The 21,013-nt window shown below is 36.3% G+C and overlaps 2 protein-coding genes across 4 annotated transcripts; one reads left to right on the forward strand and one right to left on the reverse strand.

Moving 5' to 3' along the window:
- Positions 1–8,551: 8,551 nt before the first annotated feature.
- On the forward strand, positions 8,552–16,506 carry qin. The gene is made up of 11 exons (XM_066291382.1): positions 8,552–9,115; positions 9,165–12,975; positions 13,027–13,297; positions 13,366–13,463; positions 13,513–13,694; positions 14,055–14,211; positions 14,263–14,529; positions 14,579–14,716; positions 14,767–14,902; positions 14,956–15,209; positions 15,588–16,506. The coding sequence occupies exons 2-11, from the start codon at positions 9,175–9,177 to the stop codon at positions 15,735–15,737; spliced, it is 5,454 nt and encodes a 1,817-aa protein (XP_066147479.1). The 5' UTR covers positions 8,552–9,115; positions 9,165–9,174; the 3' UTR covers positions 15,738–16,506.
- On the reverse strand, positions 16,446–20,843 carry LOC136344179 (sodium/hydrogen exchanger 9B2-like). 3 transcript variants are annotated; one of them, XM_066291385.1, is made up of 10 exons: positions 20,654–20,843; positions 19,300–19,428; positions 19,112–19,181; positions 18,864–19,048; positions 18,614–18,809; positions 18,206–18,439; positions 17,915–18,155; positions 17,651–17,854; positions 17,354–17,551; positions 16,446–16,989 (listed from the first exon to the last, which is right to left on the reverse strand). In XM_066291385.1, the coding sequence occupies exons 1-10, from the start codon at positions 20,712–20,714 to the stop codon at positions 16,513–16,515; spliced, it is 1,995 nt and encodes a 664-aa protein (XP_066147482.1). In that variant the 5' UTR covers positions 20,715–20,843; the 3' UTR covers positions 16,446–16,512. The 3 variants fall into 3 exon arrangements, with proteins under 3 accessions (XP_066147482.1, XP_066147481.1, XP_066147483.1); XM_066291384.1 differs by having other exon boundaries at positions 19,112–19,211; positions 20,654–20,842; XM_066291386.1 differs by lacking the exon at positions 19,300–19,428 and having other exon boundaries at positions 19,112–19,211.
- Between the last annotated feature and the right edge of the window lie 170 nt (positions 20,844–21,013).

Here is a 21,013-nt window from a genome sequence, read left to right on the forward strand (position 1 = left end):
TCTTCACATTAAGAAAATTACCACAAAAAAAAAACAAACATTGGCATATCTTGAGTTCTATGAACGGTGGTGGCATAACAGAAGTTTCTCGCTTTACCAGCAGCATCACCTCGAAGACTCACTGTGCGCAGCTGAATATTTTATATTAGGGGAATATTTGTAGAGGATCCTTCAGGATTCCTTGTTAGAGAGGGATACGTAAAGATAGAATTTGCTTCAAGTAAATAATTGATTAAGGAATTTTAAAATAAATATTCCAAACAACATGGCGTGTGTATTCTAAGAACTCAATTAAAAAGATATATTGCTGGCTATTTTTTTTTCGTATTCGGGTCGTTTTCATATAGAGCGGACATTTTTATTTCTGTTTGCTTTCGGAGTCGGCAATTGGAATAGCACTAAATAATTTATTTAAAAATATTTCTTTGTTTGTGTATGCCGCATCTCAAAGCGAAGCTCGCCTTTGATATCGGTTGCGTAAACCAATTCTAATCGCACATAAGATACCTAAGATAGAGCCAAAGTATGTAATTAAAATATTGATAAAATATTGCAAAAAATAGGACGCTGGATACATCTTTTAACCTATGAAATAATAGTTAAACAATGGCAAACATTAACGCCTATCTAGAGGCTCCCGTCACATATGTTATGAAATAAATTACTCAGAAGCCTGTCGGTAAAAACATCGAACTTCCAGTTTATTTTTCTAATAAATTAGTACAGACATTAGCTGTCTCGTTTTTTCGTATCACTGGTGTTAATGCTTTGACGTCATAAACAGGGAGGTCCGTTGTCTATTTGTCTTATGCATGGGAATATTGGACGTGCCTATTTCGAGATATTGCACAGGGAAATTTCTAGAAGAACACGGAATGATTTGTGACTGTAAGAAGTTAGCTAAAAACGACAATTCAGTAGTCAATAAAAGTCAGATGGAGAATAACAAACATAACGTAATTAACTCGGAAAAATAAACAATTTCAAAATTATCCAGTTACACATTCACGTGGTGGGGGAGGCAAAACTTCTGGTGAGAACTGATTGAGATACTCAACAATAGCGTCAGTTTAGAGCCGTTGAATGAGTAAAGCTTAATGGAATTTTATTTCTGTGATGATTACATTAGAGCCCCATTTCCGGGAGAAAGAGTCAAGATGCGGGAACGTGGTATAATTTCAGGAATTGGGAAACGTATATTGCTCATCGCATTGAATTAGAGAATCGAAATGGTTTGTTTGCAGAAGGATAACCCAAGAAATGAATGGTGAAAAAACTTTTAGTCCGCAATAGGTCCACCGAATGCGTTTTGCATAAAAGTCGGATTTTTGTAACGAATAGAGTGGGCAGTACCGATAAAAAGTTAAATCGATTTTTCTATCTTGATAAGGTGCAGACGGAGTAAAGTCCTTAAATTGGAAACCGAGATTTATTTCCAATTTAGAAAATTCGAAAATTTTTTTGACACCCTGCAGAACAAAAAGACGTAACTTTTACATAAGGTACGCTACCGATACTTTTAGGGCACTCTGTGTGTGTTTTAAAGAAATAATCATAAAAAGCAACTATCGCAAGGAAATGCGTCAAAAAACTTCAAAGTTCTCAAGGTATAGATACAACAATTTACCCAACATTGAAACAAATTTTACAGTACCGCATATTTCACAAACTCTTAATCAAAATTTTGAAGCGTTTTTTGAGCCTAATTTCACTTCTGTATAACGTGAAGGAACGAGGCTCCATGACAAATAGATCTAGCATGACGCCTTCGACCTTTGGTGGAAAACCGGACATCAACAGATAAATTTCAAAATCGTACTATACTAGTGTTAGAGTCGTTCTCATCGTAGCTGTTCCATTCAAACTTTGCAGCAGAGTACCTCTGTCTTCGCAGTCTTTCCCCCTCTCTCTTTCTCTTTCTCTCTCATCTGCTATTTTATCGTTTTTTCCAGAAAAGTCACGTCTTCCCTTGGCACAGCTGGTGGAATGTAAGCGAAATTGCAGACCATCTGGAGTGTTAAAGGTAGTATATAAATCCTTCTATTACGGTCGGTAATTTCTATCCATCCCATCGGACGTGATGGGAAGCATTGCGGACGTGGAATGGTCACAAGTGTGAACATTGCCGCCCAAAGATCACCGGTAAATTTGGGGTTCAATTTTCAAATTACCCCCCTCAATAAAGTGTGGGAATTTTTCTGTTGATTTGCAGTTTATGGCCCGGTTCGTGATAAATTCGCATCATTGTTTGCGACAGGGTTGTTTTTTACCTTTTGAGGAAATTCACATTATTAATGGTTCTTAAAGAAAAAAATCTCCATGCTGATGATATATACCCAGAAGTACCGCTAATGACGCATTTCTTGTCCTCTTGGGTCCTTTTGCAGCTGTCGCTGCTCTCCCATCGCACCATATCCGGCTTTCAATATTACCAGTTGTTTCAAATAATTTACGTTGCTTTGACGCCTATGTTTCATCGGTATTGTATTGAATTTGTGGTTGTGCTTATCTTCTTACTAATTTTATTTTGCGCCTTAACAATCTAATAAACGCGAATAATGAAAAATTAACCCCTACTGCTATGCTTTCTTTACAGCTTCTAAGCCTGTGAGGTGCAAATATAGGATTACCGGCAAATTACCACAGTCAATAAAACAAACTTTGCCAATCTTTGGGCAGAGTTTGTTTAGGCATTCTTGCTAAGGTTTATGACATGGAATTCCCCGCTCTAAATCATAGTTCTGTTCGAAATTGCATGCCATAAAAGTCGCCCGTGCCGGAAAGAATGAGAACGTTTTGTGAGTGGGCTCAGGAGTAATCAATTTTAAGAGATATTTTTATCTAACTTTGTGTTACAAAATTGCAAAGTACAAATATCAACGCTTCAATTACACAAATATGATTTTTTTTACTCCGGAAACTATTATGATTCATCATTAAAATATTCACTTTTCGCATATCAACACTGTATACATATATCGCACTCTAGTCGGGTATCGTACAAACTTAAGCATCATAATTTTTTTATGTAAAATTGGCGTGTATTATTTATGCTTTTAAAATCCATCGGAATAGTATAGACGTACGGATAAACTATACAATGCACACAGGGGGAGTATTTTTTCAAATGCACAGGTTTGCCGTTTTTTAGGCTCAGTTCAAAGCTATATCTGAAGTTTTAAAAAAGTAATGGCATACTATATTTAAAGTAAAAAGTGTTTGAATTTTAATGTTTTTGAAAATAACTATATCACGTTATATATCATCAAAAAGAGGAAAAATGCAGTATTTTTTTGTCTATTTTCAATATGGTTTCCATTTAAAAAAATGTGTCATATCTCGAAAACGACCGCTTTTTTCCAAAAAAAGTATGTATTTTTTCACATTTGCAGAACAATTATCTACAACTTTTACATTTACACATTTTCAATGCTATCAATGATAAAGGGAATACAGACGTTTTAGTTTTTTTTCAGCTATTTTGGTATTTTGTAAATACCTAGTAAACCATTACTTTTTTGAAACTTCAAATATGGCTTTGAACTAAGCTCGCAAAACTGCAAATCTTTCCCTATTTAAACGACTCTGTATTTTTTTCAGTTTCAAAGATCTCTTCAATATACATGAAAAACATTCACCCACTGTAAGCACTATCGTTATTCCTCAGGTAGGTACTTAAATATCTTTTTGTGTCAGATTTTTAACTTGGATTGTGACGTTAAGATATTTGGATGACCCGAGAAAAATTGCTATACAACCTATAATTTCTTGTTTAAAATTCACAAAAAACCCATAGGCTTTAGGTATATGGCACCAACCCTCTTTTGGGCGGCACGTAGAGGGTCTTTTGTGTAACTTTATACCCTTCGAAGATAAAGTCACCCGCAGAGGTGGGTGTTCCTAAAATGGGGTTTTCCCGCTTGTAAACTGCCAAAAGACGATTGTGGCATTTTAAGATCATGGTCGAGCGTAGAATTCTTCGAATCTCTCGAATAATAAATACATTAATAGAATTTGATTTTATATGTTTTTTATTACAAGGAATATAATATAATAATATAATATAATACCTTCAGCCACATATCAAGAACACTGATTGATCTCAGTTATGACCTGGATTTTTTTCCGTGAATTTTTGCTTTTGGTAAGCGAAATTAATAAGCTTCAAAGCTGGGGAGCAAACAAATGTAAAACCCAAATAAAAATTCAAAAACGAAAAATTACCAAAGCCGTACCCCCTTGACCATTACAAAGCAAAAGATTTACCTGGCTCAAAGCAGACGAACCTTTCGTATTCGACTCATCGCAATGAAGAATTTGGATTGGAACAGGTGCTTTCGAAAATGAAGGTGCGAATGCATCTCATTGGCCGCATCTTTTGTATAGAAAAATACCTGATTTGGTAATACCAGAAAGGTGGGAACGAGAAGAGTCAACCGCCATTATAGATGCCGATATAGGCAGGTGCGAATCCATTAATGATTTTTTGTTTCAAAATATAATAAGATATAAACGTAATTTTTCGTGCATTCAAGGTCTTTTGATTTAGTTCGGATGCATTGGCGTGCAAGAGTTACTACTCAAAATTCTTAGAATTTCACGATGAAACACAAACACAGCCCAGATGTGAGAGGCTGTTACAGTATTTGAATACTGGTAAAAATTTCGAACAAAGACCACTGTTCTTGGCCTTAAACCACCCTGTTCTATAATAGAAATAACAACAATATCCGAAAGTTGGGCCGTAAATAAATCAATGCCGGGCAAGGGATCTATTTGTGCACACCCACCCTGACGGTATTTTCGGAAACAGCCCATTGCCCAAGATGTTTTTAAGCCATTAAATAATATTCTTTGGCACATTCGAAATGTGCGTTTAGATTTTACCTGTGCCAGCATTAAAATTCATGGAATTGTTTATAACATGCAAATACCGTTTTATTAAAACATGGGCCTAACAGAAAACAGAACCTCGTAAACATAAAGGGTGATGTGTGTTTGATCGTTAGAAGCGATTTTTATGTCTCATAAAGGTTATTACAATAAATAGAGTGCCTCTAAATCTATAAGAATATTTACGAGTCATATCATTAAGGCCGTTAGCACCAAATCATGTCTAAATTATTGCAAAAATTGCTGTTTTACATAGGTAATTATATTCCCGATTTATTTGCTGATGAGAAACGGAAGTACACTTCATTGATGGTAAACTCGTTGAATGAAGACCAGATATTGGAGGCAGTACGTTTAAACCAGGATGACTGTTTGGTGGTGCAGTTAAAAATTAACCTTTACGACTGAATGTCCCAAATCAACAGAGAATGTCACATAAGTACGAATTTTATGAACTTCCGTACGGCGTAAAAGCCTTCTCGTAAAACGTCTAATAAATTGGACACCGCAAGCTACAAAAATAATTTATTCCCGGTTATTTCGGAGCAGATGCCACTGCCTCAACATTTAGTTATGAAGAACCACCGCACACACGTTACTATAGTAAAATCTACACAAGTGCGCTCCAAGAAAAAAATCACTTTTTTCTATATTTTTCAGTAATGTGTATTCAACCTTGAAAATAAACCGATAACGCAAAGAAATATTAATTAGTCTTCATATTTTTCTACCGGACGTCCTAGTTGTAATTACTTTTCGATAATACTCAAAACATTGCTTCACATTCCTAGTTCTATGGGAGCTAGAAAAGTCAACAAGATACAGTCCCAATTAAACGCTACATCTCAATAATGAAAAAACATATACATTTTTTCATTAGCAACAGTAATTTAAAGTTGACTGCAGAGTTCTAACCATGCTGCCATTGAAAATCGTCAATCAAAGACCAAGCCACTGATCCAGTTAAATTTACTCCACTTTTATAAATGGCGTTTTGCAAATTACTCAAGTAAAGCTAAAAACCTCAATTTTGAGTTTCGTACGTCAGTTGTCCAGGCGAATCCTGGACATAGGAACTTAAAGTGGGAAATCGTTTTTTATTTTTTTCTGCGCTTGCGCGAATCATCCAATTGCAAATCTTTTACATAGAGGTCATAGTATTCAAAACCGGCCAACATTTCGCAACTTTTTTAATCGTCCAATTTAGGCCATTTTGGCACAAAATACCACCAAATTTCAAAAATTTGAATGTTTACGTAATTGTTTGATACCAAAATTGATCAGAACCCAGCTCAGAATTGAACAAATACAAAGTTGCCAACAACATAAGCGTAAAAAGCCCATGTCAAATGAATTTTTTCTTTTTGCTTATTTCTGGGACCAATCGACGTCTTTAACTATATTTTACACGGTGTAAAATGCAGTAACTTCGGGCAAAATTAGAATTAACTAGGAATTATGGAATTAAAACATGTTTCAATGTTTCTTCAAAATTCAAATACATTTCGCTTTTGAGGAAAAGGACGACAGATATGCAATTAAATTTTTATCATACGTGTTCTTCAATAAATACTAAAAATCACATCTAAATAAAACAGAAAATACAGACACAATTTTAATATTTAATGATTCACAAATGCAATAATATTCGAAACTCTTAATTAACCTTTCATGCTTCCAATATCACATTTCAGCCCTGCTGCGACAATTTTTAGGACCATCTCTTCTACGCATATTAAAACGAGGCCTTAACCAATTTTGTCCCCTAATTAGAACCAACTTCAGTTTCCTGTTGTCATTCATTAGTGGTGAACTGAAAGTTATACCTGCCTTATCCCTTATGGGAGACCTTAAATTTACCAAAAGTTTTCGCTTCATTTTAGGCTTCATCTATTTCCGTTTATGGCCCGGCCATTAGACGTCAAAGTAATGAACACACAAAAATGCAAATTAACATTTAATTAATTTAAAGAGATATTAATAAATAAAAAATATACAGGATGTGTCAAAAAAATTTTATCAAACTTAAAGACATTGTACGGAATATTGCCGTGAACAATTTTTGCTAGAAACCTCTAGTCCAAAAATTAACCGTTTTGGTTCAAAAGTCATTTTTGTTCAAAAGTCTTGGATGTTGAATAAAAACACTTTTTTGCGTCCAAATTTCCGAAGCTATCAGACAATGTAGATGTTCCTATAGTTCCATCAACATAGGGGGCAAGTGCACTTTCATTTATCTAAATCAAAACCAACAAATTTTTTCGCTTAAACTGTGAAAATGGTCTAATATACGTTACGGACCTACCAGATGGCCGGCGCGAAGTTCCGATTTAAGCCTGTTGGATTTTTTTTCTCTGGCGTTACATTAAGTTGCTGATGTATGAAACTCCTATAGCCGCCCAATAGGAACGGTTGGAAAGTGTGATGGCACCCTCTTTTTTTCGTGCAGCAAGATCTGCACATCTTACAACGGATGCCTGAATCGATTATTCAAAGCACAAATTTATATAACCAGGTTGGAGGTTATCATTTTGAATGTATTATATTTAATGAAAATGAATTACACATCCGAACTCTTAGTGTGGATGAGCTAACATTACTCTTTTGAATAAAATGGCTCTGGAGCAGGACTGCTTATTTTTAACTAGAGATTTTCATGCAAAAATTGTTCTCTGCAATGTCATTTATAACATCTTTATGTTTAACACAATCTTTTTGGAGCGTCTTGTATATTCAGTACGTACTAATTAATAAACAATTAACACCTATTAATTAATACAAGAACGCAGAGCGCTGCGGTGAGGGTGGGGCACGACGGCCCTGCCATCTCTACCACAGCAGACAAATTCGAAGCTTCGTTATAGACTTCTCTGTAAGCTAGAGTTGGCTGAAAAGTAGTTTAATTCTTAATGGATGATTAATGAATGCAGTCAAGACAGAGGATGAGGTTTGTTCTGAGGAAGTGAAGACTTTAATTGATCAATTGCTCTGGACCAGGTTTCTTGGGGCTTTTATTAATGCAACAGCCCAAAGGTGTGTAATTGCGAACGTACCCTCAAACCTGGATAAAATTTATATCTGTATAGTAATTAAGGAAACAAAAATACAGATACCTAATTCAGTAAAAAAAATCCAATAGATCTTGATTCTAAATGCATTTTATTTCAACAAAGAATACTTTTTCCATTATTTTTTATGATAGAACTCTAGGTACCAAGAAGTGAACGTCAAATGCATAGTCAGTTCCTGACAGTACCTGAATTTGAAAGGAATAGCTCTGTAAATGGAACAGATTCCCTTTTTATCAAAGGTGTTTAACATTTGTTGTTATATTCTAATTTTAATGAAATTGAAAAAAGGAATTTGAACCTCTGGTTTACGTTTTATTTATTTTGTTTATTAAAATAAAACAAATGAAATACATGACGAGAATGGCATCTTTGGCATGTTCCGTTGAGTTAGGTTCTCAACGCATGAGCAGAAATCCAATTCCACAGGCATCAAATACATGGCGGCTTTTCATTAAAAAAAATAGGGTCGACTTTAGTGGAATGTTGACACTGTTCTGATTGATATTAAACGAGTAGAATTGGTCCGGCCTGTATGTTTTAGGATCTATAAAAATTTTTGCTATATTAATCTGTTTATTATTTTCCTTATTTTAATAATTAATTCACATATATAAAGAATGGACCAGAAATAAAGTCATATATGATAAGATGTTAGCCCTTAGAGGCTGTAAATTTTGAAAGCAAAAATAAATAATCGGGGCAAAACGGACTGATTAAATGCATCATCCGCAGTTAGGGCCGGCATGTCGGTTCTTTGCGTGACGTCATCATTTTAAGTTCGTTTTGAGCTGCTCTGCTTTTCCTTTAAGGCGCGTTTACACGGGTAGTGAATAACGATCGTGCACGTCTTCATGGGATACTCCTCGTGTAAACAGTACATTCGTGAAAAAAGAATCGAGACGAATTGAAAAGAAAGATGCCAGGATCGTTGTAATAAATTGATACTTTTCTACCCCACAAAAGAGTGGTTCGCTACCCATTGTAAACGTGCCTTAATGCGCATGTTTACTACTCTAAACCTTTTAGGTTGTTGATTTCCACGGTTTCCGACACTTTTCTATGATTTTCAGTCAACATAGTCTGTATTTTTTAGTGCTTTTTTCCGACACTTTTTTAATTTTCACTATAAAATCAGTTTTATTTGATTAGTGGTAAGATTGTAATATACACCTAATACTTGATACAAACTTAGACTTTTAGAAAACAAGAAATGTTGCCAAGAGGCCGGCCGCCGTTCGTATCAGCGACCTCGGGTCCCCTGCCCTTGTACCATTTTGATAGTTGCTCCGATTTCAACAAATATCCTTCAAATTATTTCCAGAAATTTCACCCATCTAACACACAAAACACTCACCCTCGCTATAACCCTCGAAGAGACAGAGCTAGACCCCTTAATCTGATTTCCAGTGATGATACATCAAGTACCTCTGTTATGTCAACTAACACAACTGGTAGAGCTGTCAAAGGAATGGGTCGAGGCTCTGGACTAGTACATACTCCTCAACAAAGAGGTAATTGGGGCCCCCAGCAATTTAACAAGAGACCTCCGCACGTTCAAAGAGAGCATATGGCTAGTAATAATGTACAGTCTGAATCCTCACAGCAATATGTTTGTTATTTGTGTTCCCAGTGCAGAGAGAGTTATTTTGTGAGCCACGTGATGGGAAAACCTGTGAGCCGCCTTCCCCTAGTTTTGCATTGTGGGCATACTTTTTGCCAAGAATGTATTTACAAGGGAATCAAAAGTAATAAAATAAAATGTTTCAAGTGTTCTCTTGAGTCTGAAATCACCCACAGACAAAGATCCATTTGTCAGTCTGATCTGCAAAACATATTCCTGCCTAACTACCATATTCTGGGCGTTTTGTCTTGCAAGAAACTAGATGGAGGGACGACTGTCAAGAATGTTGAAAGTATATCATTTGTCTCATGTACCAGTAAGAAACTAGCTCAGGATGAAAATGTTCCAGACCCATCAGACCAGTGCTGTTTTAGCTCTTGCTGCAAAGAAGCCACTATTTACTGCCCTAGTTGTGAAGGAATTTACTGCTCAAATTGCTGTACTATGGTGCATAAAAGTGCAAAGAATCTAATGGCTCATCAACCTGTACTGAGAAGGCTACAAGAATTTACTCTGTCCCTTGAACAATGCATAGAACACCCTTCTATGCTGGTGGAGTTCTATTGCAAGATTTGTAAAACAGCTGGCTGCTGTTATTGTTTCTTAAGCAAACATGATCATAAAGAATATAAAGAAAATCTAGGCAGTGAGTTAGACGTGACCAAAGACCCATATAGGATTGAGTTATTCCATTTGACTGATGATGAAATGAAGGAATTCAAGCAGCTTAAGAAGATTGCCAAAAAGGTGTTGAAAAATGTGATTTCAGCTCAAAAAAAAACTTTGCAGTTAGCAAATTTTGACGTTTCTACAATAAAAAGAGAGATTTATGAGCATTTTGCTGATTGGCATGCTATTTTAGAAACATTAGAGAAAAAACTATGTGAAGATGTGGACCAATTCAAGACTAGTAACAGTGACTTGGAACGTATACAAAAATCTTTGAAAAACTCTGAGAAACAGCTCAAAGAGTTGGTAGCTTTCGATGAAAGCAATATAGGTGATAGAAAACTCAATCTTAATTTAGCTCTTGAGAAGTTAAGGCATATTGAAGATATTCCAAGTTTTTTGCTAAACAATGAAAACCAGACTGTACCTGTAAGGATTGTTGTGGACAGCCTCAACAACTTTAGGGACTATATTAGAATAGAGACCTCGGATCCAGTCTATCAACTGGTGACAGAGAAGGAGTTGCCAGAAGACTATATTATTAAAGACCAAACTGATTCTGAACTCATCAATCCCATCGCATTAGATGATGACGAGAGCATAGAAATGAGTATTGCATTAAGACCTCAGCATTTTCCCAGAGTTCGATGCTCATCAGAAGAATCTTTAAAATATAAAAGCATACACCAAAAACCAAAAGAAGGGACAAGGACCAAGTCTGATTTACAAAGAGTTCAGATTCAGCATATTGCCTCTATGGATAGTTTTTTTATTCAATACCAAAAGGATCAGAATAAGCTTTTGCAACTCAGCAAAGATATTGAAAATTATCTGAAGATGGGAGGGGCGCAGGCAGTTGATGAGCCGCGACAAAATGAATTGTACTTGGCTTGTTATTATAACCAAGTGCAGGAAAATAAAGAGAGAACGTGGTGCAGAGCGAGAGTTAGCGAAATTCGAAAGGAGGACAAATATGTTTATGAAATGTTCTTTATTGATTATGGAAGGACTCAGCTGGTTGAGAAGAGCAAAATTCTTGACCTGCCTGCGGTATTTTCGCAAAAAAAGCCATTTGCTATCGAGTGCACCTTGCACAATCCTATGAACGTTAATTGGAAAGAGAATACACATATTTCCTTAGCAAAAATTCTTAATGGAAAGGAAATTTGCATTTTGGAGAAAGCACGTTGCCATGGAATTTTGGAAGTAGATCTCATGATTGCCTCTTCAGATGGAGGAATAATCTCTGTGACTGATATTTTGGTGCATGGTCAGAACTTGGCGAATCCAATGACAGATAGTTCTATAGAAAGACAAACGAATTTTTGGCCACTACTGAAAGTGTTTCCAAACAGTAAAAAGTTTGTCAAGAACCAGAAAGAAAGAGTGATTGTTGCCAATGTCATAGATCCATACAATATTTTTGTTCATCTGGTACAACACCAAAGCGCCTTCAAGTCCATGTGCTACGCCATTAAGAAGTCCTTTAAAGGTCTGTCTGGTGGCTGCATTCCAATTGAAGGAACATATGTCCTTGTTGAGTACCGCAATTTACTTTGCTTCAAATATCATCGAGGGTTCATCAAAAGTGTTCATATGAACTCAGAAAAAGTCCACGTTCTTTTGGTCGATTGGGGCTTGAACGTTATGGTACCTACTCAGAGTATCAAACCAATAGAGGAGTGTTTTACGAAACTGGAATCCCAGGCCATCTTTGTCAAATTAGCGCACATTGCTCCTTACAATAAACAGGCAATTTGGCCCACTGTTTCGACTGACTTTTTGCATGTGTACAAGAAGTCTCAAGATACTTTGAAGATGGTCATTCAGGAGACTGATCCAGAACTGGAGGTTTTCCTCTTTGACATCAATGGCAATGTTGATGTGTGCATTAATGCTTTAATGGTTGAGAGTAACTTGGCAGATTCAATAGGACCCTTATCGACCAAAGTGGAATGGCTTCAATATGACGATGCTAATGTGGAATTCTTAGAGGCGGACGGTTTGATGTCGTCGTTGTTGAAAAAGGTTGATGAGGAGGCCAACGATGAATCTGAAGAGGACAATTCGGATGTAGTAAGGAGGAAAATCGAAGTAATTAAGGTCGATTCCCCAGAACAGATTTGGGTGAAATTTTTGGACCTTCGAGATAAAGAGATCCAGATGCTTAAGGCACTAAAGATTCATTACTGTCAAGAACAGGAAACGCAGTCCGAATGGAATGCAGGGGAATCATGTGTTACTGAGTTTAATAGTGAATATGTTCGTGGGAAGATAGTAGAGCAATGTGAAGAGAATTATAAAATTTTCCTCTTGGATATGGGGATTGATGTAATAATGCCAAAAGAGCAAATTTACGTTTACGACAGGTATTTCACGAAATATCAACAATGGGCGTACAAAAGTCATTTAGCTAACATTCGACCGGCCGGAGGTACTGGTAAATGGAGTCTCGCTTCCACGGAAGCTTTGCAACAAATTTTCGCAAAACAGAAAAAAATATATGGGACTGTAGAGTCGCAAAATGACACTGATCCAATTAGTAAGAGCATTGCTCTAGATATATGGTATGGTGTGATAATTAGGGGAGGTCCATTGGATCCAGATAGACTTAAATTTGTGTCCGTTAACAATTCATTGGTCAGGCTAGGATTCGCCTTCAGGGTAACTGTACATAAGCCAGTAATTGTGCAAGCAACAAATGCAGATAATCTACTTGAGGTAAGAAATAGGTGTTTTTAACTTGATTTTGAAATGTATATATCCTTTTAGGGTATTACAAAGGAGCTTCTTCAGGAGGCTTCATATTCATTAAAGCAAGAGAAAGAATTGACGGCAAAAGAAGAGGGAATATCTGAAGAGGGCAATCAAGAAATAATCTCTTCAAAGGACACGCAGGCAGGCAGATTAGAAGAGAACTTAACTCAGGTAGGCACAAGATCTACAGATACCTTTAAACAAACTGACAAGACTGGGGCGATTACTCTAGCGGAGAAGAATGTTGGAAGTTTGAATACAAGTGTTGACCAGGAAGGAATTGGAGGTAACATTAATTTGTAGTGTTATACTATATTCAATTATTTTCTCATTGAATTTTCTCATTGCTTACAGACACCAAAAAATTGTCCAGTAATTCCCCTTATCGCAAACGCATAGTTTCCATTAGCGATTGGTTGCCTGCCTTCAGACTATCAGAGTCCAAATTTGATGTAAGTTAATTTTTTTATAAATAAATGTATGTTTAATGGCTCGTTGTAGGCTAGAGTGCTGTGCGTGGAGACCGGAGGCTATCTCTATCTGCGCCAAAAAGAGTTAGATTGTGTCTATTATCAAATGGAGGCTAATATAAAGAAGTTTTTCGAAAGTGAACCTCCTGACCTTCCGAATCACAAATGGCAACCTGGGCAATTGTGTACCATTAAGTATTCGGATGGAAATTGGTGAGTTTGTCATAAAGTATGGTCGAATTTTTTATAATTTTGGAGCACTGTGTCACCTCTGATATGAAATAGAAGTCATAAGAACAAGGGTCATTAATTAGCACATCGTTCTTGAAAATATTTACGAGACTGAAACTGCAGCGAACTAGGTATTAGTCATTGGAAAGAAGGTTTTTAGTTCAAGCAAAAGCTAAGATACTGTGAGACGGAACTCGCCCATTCTCGGAGCCTATAAGTGACAAAGGCAGAGGTTTGCCTCCCGCCTCTTTCAGTAAATCAATCGATGTATTACTTTTTATAAAACCGTTGTCCTTTATTTTAAGTTGTACTTCAAAATCAACAATTCTCTCTTTTGTTTAGGTATCGCGGCAAAATTTTAAAACTCATAAGCCCAGACTTGATTACAGTGTATATGATCGATTTTGGTAGCGATCACGACGTGTCATCCAAAGTCCTCTATCGGGAGGTGTTGTTCACCAAAGTTGCAGCCTTTGCAACCAAAGTTAAGTTAGACAGAGTGAGTTTTAAAAATAAAATGGGCAATTTAATATATAAAAAAATACTTCAGGTCTATGCGAGATCGGGTTCCTGGTTAACCTCAGACTATGACAATTTCTTTGATCTTGTCACCGATTGGTGCAAGGTGATAGTCAGAGGGTCGAAAGAAGTAGAATTGCCTTTAGTAGATCTGTATAATATCGATGGAATTTGTGTTAATACGAAATTATGCGAACTTTGTCCAAATTTGTCAAGAAGCCCAAATTTCCCAGTGCAAGGCCCAGCTGAGGATAGTGACGAAGTTGAGGTTTTAACAGAAAATGAAGAAATCCCGGAAGTAACGCTTGATTTCTTACTTTGTGTTGTTTCTCTAATTACTTTTTCAGGCTCTAGCCGAAGCCTTAGCGGCCACGTGCATGGAAGAAGGGATGTGTGAAATCGATTTTCTGCGGCCTCCGGAGAATGTTGAATTGATAAAATACAAATTACTACCATTACCAGAGAAATTCCAAATGGGAGAAAAGGCATGTTCTCTGATCAATATTAGACTTCGTTATTATTATCCGAATTCCAGGTTGTAATGATAATCGGCAGCATTTTGAGTCTCGACAAAATAACCATTCATTTGCCGTTAACGGACTCTGAAGAAGAAATGTGCAATCTAACTACGGCGATACAAAACACGGTTCTGAATTTACCCCCATTGAATGGTATGCTAAAGATATTATTTATTGGGAATTGTAATAGTTTTATCTTTCAAAAGCTTTTATTGTGGGAGTACCATGTTTGGCTCTCTTCTCCGAAGACAGCGCGTGGTACCGAGGACGAATAATGGACGTAAAATCGCTCGAAGCAGGCTTCGTGAACGTAATGTTTGTCGATTACGGCAACTATGAGCCGGTGCTCACGTCGAACTTAAAAATGATCTCAGCGGAGCTCTTAGAAGTCCCTCAGCAATGCTGGGAGGCCACAGTCAATATCCAGTTGTCAGGTGTTGCAGACGCAATGACCATGCCGGTATTAATGAGTTTTTTTTCTTATATACAAGGTATTTACGTAAACATGCGGTGAAAATTTAAGAAGAAAAAGGTTCTTATGAACATCTGGAATCCCTTCATTTCTGAAATACAAGGTGGTAAAAAAACAATCCAACAACTGGAAAGGGGCTATTCCCTTAGAAGAAGAATGGATTCATGTATTCTAGTTGGTGATAATAAACTTTTTAAAACTTTCATAAAACCTTCTTAAAGTTGCTCCTTATGTTTAACACATACCTAGTCAAACGATGCTACATTAACAAAATAACAAAAATCACAAAATAATTTTTTGCTGGTGGTTGCTAAACTCCATTTCTCTTTGGAGATTACTTTTATTACAATCTCACGATTTTTTCAGTTAATGAAATCTCTAGACCAAAAATGCAAGTACGTTGAGCTCGTCGCTGAAGACCCACTTACGGTGGACTTATATGACAACGACAGTACTCTTTGTTACCAGACTCTGATAGAAAGCGGAGTGGTGAAAGTCCGGATAGCCAAAAAGTAATTTTATCTATTAATATAGTTTAGTTCGTTTATTTATTCTTTTCAGTTCAGATTAATCAGAGTGAATAAATAGTTTGTTATATGGCCTTATAATAAGTTGAAATTTGATATTCCAGTGTGACTTCGCTTGAGGAAGTGTTAATATTATTTGTATTATTCTTAAGTTTACTTCCTTTAAACTGAGTACTATCAGTTGGTCCTCTTTTTATTAATTAATTGCAGAGAAACTGTGTTTTTGCATTTTGTCTACTTTTATACTGAATAAAGGATTTTGTTCAAATTAACATTCAAAGTAAATTTTTAAAACTAAGTTACAGACTTATAGTTTTTGAGCTACGGTTTAGGTTGTGAGACATCAAAATGACAATGTAAAAAGCAATTAATTTAAGTTAATGTTTTTTTTGTTATGTAGTTCATTTGAGTTTGATTTAATATACACCGTAAAAAAATATTTATTTAAAAACCGTAATTGCGAGAACTAAAAGAAAGCCTCTAAACCAAAATGTTATAATTGTTTGCGACTCTAGGCCTTTTAGATTCTTGGTTTCCATAGTTTCCATCATGTTTCCATTTTTGATGTAATTTACTATTTTAATCAACGCATATGTATTTTCGGGGTTTTCCCAATATTTCCGTTTATTACGTATTTTTGGGATTAACTGTTGGAAACTAAAATAATGAGCACGCAAAAATGTAATCAAAGACTTAATCAATGTAAAGAAATATTTATCAAACAAAAATAAAAATATACATATTTTATCATCTTTCAATTCGCATTAATTATTTTCTACTTCCTCCTTTCTTGCATCTTTCAATATAGTATCTTCTTCGATTTCGCCTTTTTCATTCTTACCAGAACCAATATTGGTCGGAGTTTCCAGACTATCTTTTGTCAAATTTTCTTGTCGATTCTCAAAGGCCCTATTATTGACACCATTCTCTTCTTCCTTTGCTGTATCACCACTACCCTCACTTTTTCTAATACTCTCTGAATCTTCCTCCTCTTCCTCGTCTTCATCGATAATACTAATATCCCTGACGGAGGGCCGATGAGACCTCCTCCATTCTTCCGGCTCCACTGCAAACTTCGTTTTTCGCAACAATTTACTTCCGAGCAGAGTCACCAAAGCTGCACCTATTGTAGTGGTGATCATGATCGACAAAATGCAGACTGTAATGATTTTCTTTGCGTACGAGTATTCTTTGGAAGTTGAGTCCGTTATGTGGGAAAGGGCTATGGGTGCCAAAGCAGCCTAAAGAAATTTTTATATAAGGAGTTGATCTACAAACCATGCAAATCCACCAAATTGAGTTAGACACGATAGGGTATAATAGTTTAAACAGTATTTGGGATAAATCGTAAGATTACTGAATTTTAATAACTGCATTTTGCATGCCCCTCATACATAAATAAAATTTTCTTGTCTCTTGACTTGTGGTGAAATAAATATTTACCAGATGAGTGCGGAAAGTGACTTCATGTATTAGGTATAACATTTATTTTCTCGAATGTCTCTTTCCGTTGAATATTATTCCGGACTGTGTGCGGCAAAGTCACTTTATCGCTCTCTAATCAGTTCGGTAAAGTATCCTTTTCGTACGCGACTAGAATATTACCTGAACAGTCGCTTTTGGCATCCAAGCAATCGCGCAAAATAGTTTCTCTTTGAGATTCAAGCCGCAACCAATTCCTGTAATGAGAGTGGTAAGAATTCTCAAAATAGCTCCCAAAATGAGAATTCCAGTGCCTATTAGCACCACAACGCCATGGAGCTCATCGAACCTCATTTGAGCTCCAGTAATCCCAAATAATACCTGAAAATTAAAACCTGAACCGATTGCAACCACGATTCATCTGCGATATGTATCGAAGAATAGAATGAGAGATAATTGGTAAGATTAACGCATTTTTACCGGCTCCACAATCATCCAGAATATGCCAAAGGCTGTTGAAGCAGGGTTCTCTTCGATACTCCAGCCTTGTCTTGTCCAGAAAACTAACGAAACAAAGGCAGCCACTACAGCCCCCAAAGGACCTGCACCCCCATAACCTAAATGCTCACTAAAGTAAATAGCTGCCATTCCTGCTGCCAACAGCATTAGAACCCTGAAGGGTACCTGCGGATCATATCACGTATCCACTACCTCTCCTCTTTCTTACTGAGTGCTATTCTTTACCAGGAATTTGTCGTTTCTTTCAGGCACGTAACGCAATAAATATCCGAAGAGAATACCGAAGCCAAAACCTCCGAAAATAGAAACTGGGCCTTGAAGAATTAAGGAGGTGACTGAGCTGTGTATGAACATAATGCTCTTTATGATGCCAAATGCTGCGATTGAAGTGGCATCATCAATGCTTGCCACTGCGATTATTAGAGTAGGAATTCCTTTAGCTACTCCATATCCCTTAGTACGCAATCTGGATTAAAAAGATTAATTAATTTTCTATGTGTAAATAAAGAAGTTTACCGAAAAAGGCACGGTACCACCACTGCTGGAGCTACAGCGGCAATAATACTTCCAAGTAAAATCGAAAAGTCCCAAGTCATTTCCAGAAGAAATCTAGATGATATGGAGCATATTACCGCCTCCACAAGCCAAGGAAATAAACTGAGCTTCACTACAATAAACTTGAGTCTCCAGAGGGCTTTTGGGTCCAAGTCAAGACCTGCCCTGATCAAAATTATGACTAATGCACCATGTCTACAATTAAAAAGGCTTAAACATGTTTGAATATTATAATATCACCCATTATTGATTCTAGCCTGATATTAATAAGTGTCTCAATGGGCAATGAAATTTAAATATATACAAAGTGATTTTTTCTCCGATTTTATATTTACAAGCTCACTTCAATGTGTTCTGTTTTTCCTTTACCTAATTTTATTAGCAACTTCTGCAAATGAATCGTCTAAATTTACAATTCCTACGTTTTGTATGAACAGCCCCGTAAAAAGCATTCCAATCAAAGCGGGAAGGGTTGTAAGACTCGTCAAACACCCCCCCAAATAAGCGCATATACTGATCAGAATTAATTGAAACAGTTTGCCGTGGGGAGGAGCTGCAGTTTCTCCTATAAATTCGTGTTAAGATGTAAAACATGTAAAACTTGCATTCAGCATCATACCCACAATGGAATATATAGCGCACCAAGACAAGAGACCTATTAACACTAAACAGATTATCCTAGAAAATTGCCTATAAGTAGGGAAGAAAGGGTAGGGGCAAAATTTGGGCCAATTCCGTGGTTCCCACGAAGGAATATCTTCGTCCTCTTCGCGGCATTTTACACAAAATTTGTACCACCAAGACCTATAAAATATGCATGTAAATAAGGGAAAAATATATTAATAAAGTTTAAAATTTTAGTAGTACCGATTATCATTTTTGTCGGTTGCGGGGTACTGATTGTCAGTACTCGAATAGCTGTGCGCTTTGTATATGCCTGAAAGAATATCTCCATTTTTCCTTTTTCCTGTAAATAAAATAGAGATGGCATCAATTTAGAAATTCACGCAATTTGAATGAACCAAGCATGAAGCCCTACACCAGTTAGGATTTACCGTGTATGATTCCATAGGAAGCAGATTCTACAATTGGACTATGCAAGTGCAAGATACTTTTTCCCTTAGGCGAATCTGGCCTAATGATTTCATTCCCTTCAACTATGCTTACTCTTCTTTTAGGAGTCTCTAAAATATACAAATATCTTACAATTTGTTTTCCGATTGTCGGTGTATTTTCTATTTATATAAATAAAATGTAAATTGTCCGCTATGCGGAAGTGAATACTTCGTGAATAATTTTGGATATTTATTAGTGTTCCCATGTACACAAATAATTGCAACAAGGTACAATGGAACGATATCCGGTGATGGTCATTATTGCGTTAAAACCAGAATGATTATTATTTCTCCTCTCTGTGTATTGAGAGGCAGTTTAACGAAATTAGTGTGTAATCAGGACAATAGAGAAGCTTTTTTAACTTACAGTGAAAAACGGAATTGCCAAGCATTTACTGATTGGAATAATAAGGAGGCTTCATGACATTACTGTTTTTTATTCTGAGAGTGTATATTGTTCTTGAGACACCGCAGGAAGTCATATAATTTAATTAGCAGTTACTTAAGGACAATTTGTATTTGAAAAACGTATACCCCAATTACTACTGCACTGGTGACGGAGGTTCCAACTTTAAAGAAATCTACAATTTGTAATAGTAATAGTTTATATTTGTTTTATAGGAATTCAAATTAGAATTTGTGACTCTACACAAAAATGAATAGCACTATGCATGAGAAAAATTGAAGCTTTGAATGGTAAAACTCTCATTTGGCACCACTGTACTGAAGTCATAAAAACTGATTCAGTGCCAACTACCCCGTTTTATAGTCATCTTGTTAGCGTTGGACCATGGATACAGGTGACACGTACGTTACATCTTCTATCTTCATTTAAGACCGTGTATCACAATAGGATGACTGAGTAATAGGCAATACTAGATATTAATTTTGAGTTATAGATTGATATAAACAGTGGTGGTAAATGAAAGTTTCAAAGGAAAAAGATAAGAGGTTTCATTTTTTGTTTTCAGAAGTCTGCCTAGAAAAGTTATGTTCATTGTCATGCTTAAGCCAAATTGGGGAAGAAAAGTTTAGACTCTGAACGAATTTATGGCATACATTTTTTTTTCGCAGAAAAAATGCCTTGAATTATTGTAATTTGCGCATAAAGTCTCAAAGAGTTTTTCCTGTATAAGATAGAATGATAAAATAAGTCGATTATCGTGAATTCTTGGGTTTAAAGAAGATCCGGGAACAAAGGTCTCAAATCTTAAAATGCTCTCACCTGAAAAATTTAATGAAACTTCAGAACCTGAGAACTCAAACTAGAAATATCCACATAATTTGTACTTACCACTCTCCCCTGTAACTGGGGTGATCGTAATATTCGGTGGCGGTGAATTATTGCGTTCCATAGCCGCGATCTAGTACCACCAACGCGCACTTATCAAGCATTATGGGTACCATCCGCTGACACGGACTGAAGATTGCAATTGCGAATCGCTGTTCGTTTGACGCCAATCTACACCCCCTACCTTCTAAACAATGCAATTACCTATTAAAAGTGCCCGTTTATAATATGATTATTCCAGACGGAAATTTTTATTAATGTCGGCTAATTTAAATGCCAATAGAGGAAGTGGTCGACATGTCCTAGATCGGTATGTGGAGATAAGGCGCGAAAAGTTATCAAGGAGTTCTTGCTTGGCAATTT

This window comes from Euwallacea fornicatus, chromosome 16 (genome assembly GCF_040115645.1).
Source record: "Euwallacea fornicatus isolate EFF26 chromosome 16, ASM4011564v1, whole genome shotgun sequence".
In the NCBI taxonomy this organism is placed as follows: domain Eukaryota; kingdom Metazoa; phylum Arthropoda; class Insecta; order Coleoptera; family Curculionidae; genus Euwallacea; species Euwallacea fornicatus.